The sequence below is a fragment of the Battus philenor genome, unplaced genomic scaffold, assembly GCF_028537555.1.
Source record: "Battus philenor isolate CCGP_79_NKW_IND1 unplaced genomic scaffold, ilBatPhil1.0.hap1 SCAF_15, whole genome shotgun sequence".
Lineage (NCBI taxonomy): Eukaryota > Metazoa > Arthropoda > Insecta > Lepidoptera > Papilionidae > Battus > Battus philenor.
In genome coordinates this window covers 8,460,150-8,472,044 of record NW_027181677.1, presented here as the reverse complement: position 1 = coordinate 8,472,044, position 11,895 = coordinate 8,460,150, and the positions used below count along the sequence as shown (strand labels likewise).

Genomic DNA, 11,895 nt, shown 5'->3' with positions numbered 1-11,895 from the left:
CTACATCCACGAATGTAATCACTTTTTTCTCTTGGCAATGGCGAAGAACAGAGTCAATCGTTTGACTGACATATGTCAAACTACATATCTGTTAATCTATTTATTTGTTTTATTACCGATTTGTTAATAACATTGTAATATTACCAAGTTACTGTCGTTATAATGGCAGATAATCCTAGTGACGGATTTTCGGAAGCGGAAAGACAGAGAGGTGAAATATATAAAATCTAGACAGGTTATTTTATTTTATTGCGTATATAATTATATTTATTTTTAATGCACAGAAGAGGAACTGGCTCGAGAATTGGAGCATAGCGATTCTAACGAAGAAGACTCCCAAGAAATATCATTGGAAATTGAAGAGAAATTATTGAAAGAAGAACCCGAATGTTAGTAATTTCCCTCGTATTCTTTTTTTTTTATTAAAAGGACTTTTGTGACAAATTAGTAGTACGTTTGAGACAGGAGCTGGGTAATTTTAAATTGTTTACTTTTGGCGTGTAGTTTAAAATATACTTCATACTTGATATTATCTGCAAATTTAACAGACAACTCAAAATAAGATTTGTTGGATGTTTTAATTTTTTTTTAGCTGAGAGATTAAAAAATCCGAAAGTTTTGATTGTAAATACATTGGAATGAATTAAAAATTAGATTCTTAATTTTAGATACCACTTTAGTCAATTATGGTGAGACAGTTCAAGAAACGCAAAGTAACATTATAGAAACCTGTACAGATGATTTACATAATGTTGATGTAATAAACACTACCGATGAGCTTGGCAGCGGTATTTACACAGAGAACTCTAACAGTTTCATGAACTCACAATCTGATACCTTGCAAGACATTACTGATCAATATGATCCTTACATCAATGAATATAATTATGAAACCCAGAGCTTGAATAAAGATAGTCATTATGAAAATATTAATGAGAGTTATGAAGGAGCTGATTGCAACAGAGAAGTTATTGCTAACACAAGTGACTTTCAACAAAATGAAAATAACTATGACACCCAAACTAATGAAGAATTATTGATCAGTGAAAGAGAAAGGGAAAAGAAAAGTAAAAAGGAATTAGAAGAAGAAGAGCGTGAAAAAATGCAGTGAGTAAAGTAATTTTTATACAAAGTCTAATGCATTTCTCAATTTCTGTTCAATCTAGTTGAGTGGACAGGGATATATATGTTTATTTACCACATAGTATTTTAACAGGATAGAAAACAATATTTTCTGCCTATCCATGTCTGAATAGAATAAGTCACAATATATAATGACTTGCTGTCTAGTTATTTTTTTATTATAAAGAATTATGTATTTTTTGCAGAGTTTTAGTTTCAAATTTCACAGAAGAGCAATTAGACAGATATGAAATGTATAGACGAGCAGCATTTCCCAAAGCAGCTGTGAAACGTTTGATGCAAACCATTACAGGATGTTCTGTTGGACAGAATGTTGTAATTGCAATGTCCGGTATTGCGAAGGTGTTTGTTGGAGAAGTTGTGGAAGAAGGTAGATATTAATTAAAAGTTTTCTTAAAATTTTTACAACCCTTTTGGATGAAGATAAATGTCAGACTAAAATAATGATAAAAGTATTTTAAAGATAGTTTATGTAATAAAAGCCACAATGATTTTGTACTAGATTATCAGATATATGACATTTTATTGACCTTTTAGCAATGTGAAATGAGTAGAATTAGACTATTATATTTCACATTTCTTGTTTGATACTGTACTCTTGAAATTGTTTTTGATTACTGTTTTTTTAATATAAAACTCTGTATTTAATAATTTTCATTGACTATCTGTTATGTAGATTTCTTTTATTTTATATATGTAATTCGGAAAAAATGTATTTTTTTTTATTCACAGTCCTTAATCTACCATCATCAATCACCTTAATTTTATTGACATTCATAATGATGTTATTTTAAAAATAAATTTCAAAAAAATATATAAATATATAAATATCTAATGTCTACATTAAAATTATTTCTTTCAGCTCTAGAAGTTTTAGAGAAATCTGGGGAACCAGGACCATTACAGCCAAAACATTTAAGAGAAGCTCTACGTAGATTAAGAGTAAGGGGCTCCATACCTACAAGAAAAGCCTATAGAAGCATGTTTAGACTTTAACTATTTTTAATGACAATATTGAATTTGTTTGTACATAGTGATGAATTTTGATAAATATTTATTACTTATAGTTTTTTGTTTAGCAAAAAGATTAGATCTGGATCTTCCTTTTTTCTATAACTTATATAAAATAATAGTTAAAACCAGAATCACTTTAAATAATTTGAAAATATATATAACACAACAAAGTGAATTTTGTGAAGACTAACAAAAAAAGAATTGTATGTTCAAATTTATACTTCTGTCACTACTAGGACGATCAAACAGTTGCCTGTAAATGTAGATTTTTAAGTCAATAAAGACAGAGATGGACTGATGCTTGATAGCCACCTTCCAACTGGTCCATATCAACGGAAAAATTGGATCTGTTAGTGGGACCAGAAAGTAATGTCGCTTTCTTAAGTTAAAATAACACAACTACATTTTTAACAAGTTTTTATTTCTAATCAACAATATATCCTCCTTTGTTATCAACAACCTTTTGCCATCTGATATATAATGTCTTCCCAGTATGTAATAAGATACCAAATGACAATCAAATATTGACATGCGCAAAAACGACATTACATTCTGGTCCCCCTAATGTATTCAGCAATGGACAGCAGCTGAAATGATTTATTGTTGTTTAGGTTAATAAATATCACTTATAAACAAACTTGAAGGTTTATTTTTTAAAACAAAGATGTTAATGTTAATTTACAAGATAGTATAATTTTTAAAACGTAAGTAGTAACAGATAAGTTATACATATACCGAAATAAAATCAGTCTTGTTAAAATGGCTAACTAATAAATAAGCAGACAAAGTTTCATTCGGAATTTGTTCAAAGCTATCATAAAATCATGAATTAAAAACAATATTCTTGTTAACAAGTGAAAAACAAAATAAAAATATAAAAAAACACAAAGTTCCAATAAAAACCCAAAATGGTTGGCACTTAATAGTACTCAAAATGTCCCACTTTCTAAGACAACACTTGAATAATCAATTAGTAGATTGAAAAGACAATATATCACAGTTACTTAATTTTTATAACGCATCTGGAACAAAACTTACTAACAGTGATAGAAAAGGTTAGGTAATTACCGCCATTACCACAAAAATCTAATGCTAATGTAAAAAGGCACAAAATTTATGGTAGACCCATATGCGCACATAGATTTAGATATAAAATTTTACATATCATAAAATATGTGTTATTTATCCTACAATTTCTGGTTTTGACTTTTCTATTAATTACCTTATTATTATAATATTTTCTTCTCTACTTAGGTCAAGAATTATTGAATGATTACAAAGAATAATTCATTACAAGAGATTTGCTTTATCAAATGACATACTAATAAAGATTCAATTTATACTCAGATCCTTACAATTTTATTAAAAGAAATAAGTTATTTAATTTATAATGTAGAATCTGTAAACTTATTGGTTTTTAAACAAACGCTGTGATTTCTCGGCTATGATGACGTCGCATTTGTTACAGCATGCAGCGATGCTTTAGACTAGAAAATGCTTCCATTTGATTCACGTCTGCTTCTATACGACTAGTCTTTTTACGCCGCATTCAATGCAAAATTTGGCGGTGTCGACGGGAAACTTATTGCCGCACTCGTGGCAGAATCGGGACAGACGTAGCTGGGGCACGGCTTCCTTGCCACGATGCAGGGACGATTCGGAGCTACTGGAACTAAGCTCCTGCCGAGACCGCCACAGTGGGCTGCGCTGTGAGGACGCTCGGGAACTGGCACGTTTTTCTACGAATTGATTATTTATGTTTTTGTTATATTTATACCTTTTTTTAAAACTAGAACACTTTTTCAAAATTTCTGACAGACATCAAATCTATCAAGTCCTTAACTCGTCATTTTATCTATAAATGTGATTGAAAATTTTTAATTAAATCGACGTATGTCATGGACATCAGTCTCATATAACATTTTATTTCTAATTGCCTATTTACCTTTATAAAGAATTTTAATGAAGTTTAAAAATTTTTAAATAAATTTACTGTTTTATTTTGTATGGCAAAACAAAATTTTTTGTTAAACAATAATAAAGATTACCAATAACTTTGCAAAACGAGCATTCAAAAGTTATTAGTCAACCACTAATAAACGTTCGTTATTATACATAGCATATAAATGATTAAACATATACATAAAAAGTAGTGTCAATTTACCGCTTATTGTTTGACTGCCTAGATCTTTGTATTGTCCGTCCACTTTAGGTAAGGGCTCACTCATTTCAGCAGATCGTTCCATCGCTAAGAATTCGTCACTAGAGATGGATCTGACTTCGTCCTTGTGGCTCGCGACGGATTCTGAGCCGATATGACTTCTCTCTGTTTGTTCAGAACCGTTCGGCTCTTTAGAGTTACATAGGGAGAGTTTAGAAGGCGAAATTCTGTTCAAGCTGAAAAATATTACACGAATAGAATATAAATGAAGAGCATTAAACATAAATAAGACATCGTAAGATAGATGCAAATAAAATATGAAATTTTAATAACGATATGCAGCTATGTCATATTCTACTGCTAAATGGATATGTAAGAGAATTCTATCCATGTGGAACCATAAGGCTTAGACTCTTGAAATTTGGTCGAAATGCACCTTTCGTCGAGTGGTGGCTGACCAATTTAGCCATGCAAGTTTACTAAATTCCATCCATAAGGGGATTTTTATAAAAATGCATATATTATACTTAATATTGCTTTTATTGGTATTAAACTTGACTAGAACATTTTTTTTTTGTTATGTTAATAATTTCCAGACATAAATTTTATGGAATTACAACCTCAAAAGGCTCCGCGAAGCGTAAACAGAAACAACATTCTGTCAGCATCACAGATTGAAAAATTTATTGTTTCATACGAATTAATTACCTGACTAACCTGCTATACGCTGAATCATTGCAAGGCCGCCCACCGGGAGTGAAATGTCCATTAGACATTTGTTCATTCTTATTATTTTTTCTCTCGGTCTTCATTCGGGACTCTTTTTTTGTAGCGTTGTAAACAGTTTTGGAAGAATTGACAAATTCTTTACTAGAATGATTGTTTTCTATCCTTTCATTCTCGTAAAATTTATCAAAGTCCTTCAGAGATTGCATTATGTCTTGTTCGAGAAGATCTACTTTATGGCGATTTTTTGAGCTGTCAGTTTTCAGAGTGGTTTTCTTTTGGATTGAATCAAGGAGAGACGTGGAACGTTTAACGGAGGGTGGGAAGAGGTTTTCGCCCTTTACATTATTACTGCTAAAAACAAGAGACATTGATTTGTTAACTGGAATAATACCGTTCTTATTCAAATCTTTAGGAGGAGTACGGTCGCCGTTAACGGTTGTTTCATTCGCATTGAAAATATCTGATTGTTTGACTATTCTGGTAGTGGAACTACATGTGCGTGATTTTTGCTTTATAACCTCTTCATCAAATGAAGTCATGAATTCTTCTAGATCGAAATCTCCACCAAGAGATCCGTCATCCCTAACAGATGTTTTTGAATTAATACTTTGTTCGAGGGATGACATAAATTTCTCGTATTGTAAGTTATAATTATTTAAAGACGCTGTACTAGTGCTGTTAGTATTATATTTGTTATCAGGTAAAACTATTTTTTGTGATAAATTATTATTGTTAACATTAAATGATTCAAATTTTGCTGGAAGATTTTCGGTAGTGAGCAAAGATTCCATGCTACTTATTATATCTGGATTATTTAATATCGTATTTACATTGATAGGTAGGTTGTCATTTTCATTTATAAGACTAGGATCTATATAATTACTGTCAGTCATGGAGGCGTTATCAAACGAAAGAATAGAATCAAGGTTAACGAAATCTTTTCTATCTTGGTCAATTGATATCTTATCTAGTTTTGTAGGTTGTTTTATTGAAGAGCGTTGAAAACTATGATATAAAGATGGTGCTATTTTAGGAACTTTATCTTTTAACTTAGGTGTACTATAATTAGAAGAATAATTTGAAAATGATCTATTCAAATTGCTGTTTCGTTTGAAACCGGACTTGTCTGTTGTACTAATGTTTTCTTTACTAGACTTAGTAAATGTCGAGTTTAATTTCTGATTAGATTTTTTATCGTTTCTATTGACTCTAAAGGAATTACACCGTCCATTGAATGAACTTTTGTTTTCTATATTAGTGCTACCAAAAGATTTCATTCTTTGTAAAGTTGGAGTTTTTTGGTAAGATTTGTTTAGTGTGTCTTTCATAGTCTTTGTGTTGTTTGTAAGATTTAAAGATGATGTTTTTTCTTTGTTTGGGCGTAGGACTGGAAGGGTTTTGTTTAGTTCTTTAGGAGATGTTTGAGTTTTTTTAGCTATGTTTGTGTCGGACGACATAAGCTCTTTCATTTGCCTAGCCGCGGATACGAAGGGATCGTAAGTGTCATCAAGCCTGCAAAATAATTATAAATAATAATTTAGATAAAAATTTTATCCTTGTGAATTTTATATGTAAAGACCTGTAAAAGGTTTGTTTCTTATCAAACTTTATAAAAATGTACACATGTAATAGTATATGGGTGTATATAGATAGGTAACATTTAGGAAATAGGAATAAATATAGGAGATAAATGAAATAACCTTTTAACTTCAATTCTAGGTAATTTTAACGGTGGCGCTTCTGAAGAAAGGGACTGTGTATCGCTATTATCATCTCTATTATCACTTACAATAAACGTTTTGTACTCTGTATTTTTCCGATTTGGTTTATTAAAATTTTTATATTTGTTTTTTGATAGTTTATTTCTATTAATTTGTTCTTTTTTCATCATGTTATTAGTCTCCGATATTGAAGGTAATTTAAAATCCGGCTTATTTTCTTCCAGGGGCGCATTGCTTGGAATAGGTTCATTTTCATAAAATTTTAATCCAAAAACTGTAATATGTTCCATGTCATGAACTTTTCTATTTGTATCATCTTTTCCATTACCGACCACATCAATATCTGTTTTTTCGTCTAGAATATCTTTTAAATTGTTTTTCAATTCATTCAGTGTACTTGAAAATTTATGCTTCTCTGTATTTTCTAGTGGTGTATCATTTTTAATCAACGCTTCAATGGAATTAGAATTCGGTGTGTGTAATTTGTCAATATCTTCAATAAAATTTTCGTCTTCCGTTTTTGCTTGATCTTCTTTGATCATCTTGTCAGTCAAATTGAAAAATTCTTCTAAGTCAGCAGGGTCTTCGGAAAACTTAGTGTAAGTATCGCCACTTCCATGACGGCTAATGTCTCTGTTTTTTTGTTCTTCATCTGCATTTTCAACAGAATCATTAAACATCTCAGCGCTGAGATCGTGTTCGTAGCTTTCTTCGAATTCTTCAACCGATATATTATTTAAATTTTCATCGGATATATTAGAATTTTTTGGTAAATTAGACATATTTTCATCTTGATTGATTTTGATTTCATTTACATATATAACGTTCTTATTAAAATGGTTACATGAAGGTGAATTTAGATTCATTTCTAATGGTAATCTGTTATTATCATTATTATTATGATCATCATATTCTCGTTGTGTTTCGCTAACTTCTTTGGACTCTTCGTCACAAGGACTGTTGATTTTAGGATTTTTGTACAATAATTCTATTGAAGGTACTTTCATAGGTATCACATCATTCTTTGGCGTGTTAGGCACTTTCACGTTAGGTTTTGATTTTCGCTTTCCTACTTTTTTCTGGTCTGGACAATTGTATATTTTACAAGGAACGCAAGGACAAAGAAGGTCAACTTCTGTTTCCCCATAGGGTGAATTTTTTTTATTATTTTTGTCAAGTTCAACATCATCAAGACTGTCTAAACTCATTGTACTCTCTTTTGTAGTACTTTTGTTACTATGGTTTTTATTTTTTATTAGCTTTGCAGTTTTTTCATGTTGTTTTTTTGTCGATGTATTTGTTTCATCTAATTTGGATTTCTTTTTAGTTGGCGAACTAATTCCGTTAATGTCTTCTTTATTATCTTTTAATTTACACACATTTGTTTCAGTTCTTTGGTCTGGTTTCTTATCTTTACTTCGCACACCTATTTTCCTCAAAATTGGAATATGACTTTTTACTTCTTCCTCGGCATATTTTAGTGCTTTCTCTTTTGAATTCATAGTTTTTTCTTTCCTTTCATTATATTTATTTGCAATTTCTTCAAGTTTTTTTAATTGTTGTTTTTTCTTTACATTAATTTTGTTTTTCATTTTGTTCGAAGAAACTTGTTTTGGTAAGTTAGGGTCGGTGCTACTTTGTTGAATAGGTGCTACTTTGGAGTCTCGGTTATTTCTAAAGGAAAGGAAAGGAAGGATTTCAGTGTACAACAAAATTTATGAACAAACAAGGAGACAGGAACGGTTGTAACGCCGTATAACAGACATTTAATTAGCTATTATTATTTATTGAACAATTAATACCAAGAAATTATTCCTTCCTTTCCCCTTATTTGCTGTTGCAGCTTTTAATGATTATTTACAAGTATTTCAAAGAAAGGCAAAAGTGTACGCAGGCAACCTACCTAGTACTGCTAAGGTCTCTAGCAAGTCTGGCCTGTCTTGCTTTTACGTTGACGTCACCTGAATTATTTTGAGATGTCCTCGAATGTCTAATAACTGGTACGTGTGGTGTGCCGTCTTCGTTGCAATCATTACTTGACATTGATTCTGAAATTTTTGTTAAAACCCGAAAATAAATCTTGACTGTAACATTTGTGTACGTTTGCTACCTTAGGTGGTGGTAATACAATGCATGCTATGTAATAATTATGTTAATAAAAAGGTATAAGAAAGTATATGTTTCCCGGTAGACTTTTCGTGCAGTATGTATTTATTTATTTAATTTTCTACACATAAAAACAACATAAGGAGAATATAAAAATATTAAAGCAACGTCAGTACTTATTCTCATATGAAATTTATTTTATTAAACCTAATGTTGAAAAGTTAAATATTTTTATATACAGCCTGCATATTTATAGTCATTAAATGTATGAATTTACTTAAATATTAATAAAGGTATGATATCAAGTTCTTCAAGGAAACGAATTTTAATATCGTTACAGATTCAAAGATCTTAAACACTTTTGTTGGTTGGTCTAAAGTCAGACGAGACGAACTTACATTAGAAATTATAATTAGGTAGAGAGATTTTTTATTTCCATTTATATATATAGAAACTACCGTTCAGAAAAAGGATTAATTGTATAAAAAGATATTTACCTGAAGCCCTTGTCCGTCCTTGCTTATAGTCGCCAAATTCTCGAGGTGGTGGTGGTGGAGACACGCCACGGGACGAATCCACCGATGTAGAACGACTGTTAGCTTTATCACGAGACAGTGATGACCTACCATTAAGAAAATACTTAATACACGAGAAAGGTTCTCATTTAAGTAAAAATTGCGAATAAATTAGTAAAAAAAAACACTCTTAATTAAAAAGTACATGTTAAATTGTAACAACTCTTACAAAAAGGCATATTTGTATTATCTGTAATTAATCACATTACTGTTGAAGTAATGGTGACAGTCTAATTTTAAAGTATTTTATAGCAAATTCCTGTTCACAATTATGTTACATAATTATCTAGAATTTTTAAACAAAAAAAATTGTCAATATTAAAAAATATAAAAAAACTTAGTACAAATTTCTCAATAACCCTCTGGGTAAAATTAATAGATGCCCAGTCCTTAGACTGAGACACGTTTACGAACGACTAAATGAACGAAGTCTAAAGTTTAATCAAATTAATTCGCATCCCGTTAAGACCGAGTCGCAAAGATTTTGATGCTTTCAGAAGTAATGTCAGCAGTCAGCTGAACAACAGTCTCCGATCAAGCCAAAGTTCTCAAGCATCCTTTAATCAGATACGTACAGCCTAAGACAATATCCCCTTTTTGTGGCCCTTGCATCTGATCACTCTAAGCTACCTAAGGATTCGATGAGCTTGCAATCCGGCGAAATATACACGACTCGAATCTATAAACGTCACCAAGGCAAAAGACGAGTATTCATCACAAAAAATGACACGAGGGTTTAATTTTTATTTTGTTATTTAGGAGTGTGTATTAATGCCGTGATTATAGTAAATCCAAGTATAAGGTTTGAAATAAAGCTTCGTACTTGCGGGCGCGTGCTAGCGGTGCCTTGTATTGCGTGCGCGCGTTGAGTCGCTGCTTGGCGTCTGCGATGTGTGGAGGCGGAGGCGCAGCGGCCGCTGCCGGCAGGATCTTCGCCTTATCAGCGCACCACTCCACGTGCCGCTCGAACGCACGCACGCCAAACGCACGCGCGCAATGCGGGCATTTCTGAAGTTCCGCCATTGGCTGCAAACAGTTTTCATATATTTCTACTTTTGTTCATACGTATTTAAAAAAAAGGTGTACCATCTGTCAAAAGACATTGCCAAACAAAAATGAGATGATGTTTGATATTTCACACTTTGATTACTAATCAAATTACAAATATATGCAATACTTTTCCAATAGCCTAATTGTAAGCCTGGCAATAAACATTTTTTCGGGCAAAACTGTCTTGTTTAAATTGGTATATTTCATTAATAAGTGTAATCTTGTCTTGTCTCAACGGACTTGTTCCCGTGACCAAGCGACATTTCACTTATTTTGTCATTAATATTTGTTTATTATCTAACAAAACCTAATGACTCAACTCGCTTATTGCATTTTGCTAATTTACTCGTACATTTTCTTAAATAAAAAAGACTTCGTCTTAGTTCTAGCTGTATCCCAAATTTTCATCTTTTTTTACAAATAATTATGGCTTAAGAAAAAAAGGGAATCTTTTGTTTTCAATAAATTCAGAAGCACACGGTTTCAAAATAACATTATTTTTTATTATCTTAAGATTGTAAGAAATTTCGGCATATTAAAATATTATTCGGCGAATTTATGCCTGCGCCCTGCTAACGAGAAAGAATCTTATCTAATATATAAAATTCTCGTGTCACGGTGTTCGAACTTGAACTCCTCTGAAACGGCTTGACCGATTTTTACCAAATTTTATATGGGTATTTAGTAGGTCTGAGAATCGGCTACTATCTATTTTTCATACCCCTAAGTGATAAGGGTTGTTCACCCTTAAATTTTTTTTTTGACGAAATTTTTTGTTTTTATTTTTTTATGATACAACATACAAAAATACATACAACCCTAAATTTTCACCCCTCTAAGATCAACCCTTATTTTTAAATTGAAAATTAAAAATATTTTTTTTGCAAAACAACGTTTGCGGGATCAGCTAGTATTAGTATAAAATACTTGCCCGCATTATTCGGTTAGGTGTAGTCGGTAAAACTATGTTACAATATTTAAAAATATGCAAGTAAATGTTTTTTTAATGATTAACCAAAATAAACATTCTTGAGGATTATTTTTTGCACAAAAATATTTGTTTTAACTATCTGCTGCCTGTGGACAAATTTGTTCGAACTCCTCGGGTAAGTACGTGTCAGATCTGTCCGAAATGAAGTAGGCTACATAATATTGAATGATTAAGGTCAAATACAGTTTAAAATCGCTTGCTCTAGATGTAATACAGACCACAGGGTCTAAACAATAATATTTAATTTATCATTAAATTTAATTCGTTCCTGACACTTTGTTGCGGCAAACGAAGAGTTAATAAGTCATAGCTACGGTGCTATGCAAATGTAAAATAACTTCATATTTTTCTAGGTGGCTACTTAAGTATTGAAAACAATTAATTTGTAAAACTATTGTAAAGCAA

General features: G+C 31.3%; 2 protein-coding genes across 7 annotated transcripts in view; one reads left to right on the top strand and one right to left on the bottom strand.

Moving 5' to 3' along the window:
* The first annotated feature begins 54 nt into the window (after nt 1-54).
* Taf11 (TATA-box binding protein associated factor 11) lies at nt 55-2,478 on the top strand. Its single transcript, XM_068761763.1, has 5 exons — nt 55-211; nt 285-389; nt 669-1,107; nt 1,329-1,513; nt 2,006-2,478. The coding sequence occupies exons 1-5, from the start codon at nt 163-165 to the stop codon at nt 2,137-2,139; spliced, it is 912 nt and encodes a 303-aa protein (XP_068617864.1). The 5' UTR covers nt 55-162; the 3' UTR covers nt 2,140-2,478.
* Nucleotides 2,479-2,496: 18 nt separating this feature from the next.
* The window catches only part of LOC137918836 (probable serine/threonine-protein kinase DDB_G0282963), a 39,526-nt gene continuing 30,127 nt past the window's right edge, over nt 2,497-11,895 (bottom strand). For 4 of the 6 annotated variants that reach the window (XM_068761758.1, XM_068761755.1, XM_068761759.1 and 1 more), the window contains exons 4-9: nt 10,273-10,475; nt 9,372-9,496; nt 8,672-8,816; nt 5,027-6,559; nt 4,322-4,554; nt 2,497-3,896 (exon numbers count right to left, since the gene is read on the bottom strand). In XM_068761758.1, coding sequence (XP_068617859.1) covers nt 3,679-3,896; nt 4,322-4,554; nt 5,027-6,559; nt 8,672-8,816; nt 9,372-9,496; nt 10,273-10,475 — 2,457 coding nt within the window. In that variant the 3' untranslated portion in view covers nt 2,497-3,678. Of the gene's footprint in view, nt 3,897-4,321; nt 4,555-5,026; nt 6,560-6,747; nt 8,443-8,671; nt 8,817-9,371; nt 9,497-10,272; nt 10,476-11,895 lie in introns of all 6 variants that reach the window. The other 2 variants (XM_068761760.1, XM_068761756.1) reach the window with 2 other exon arrangements.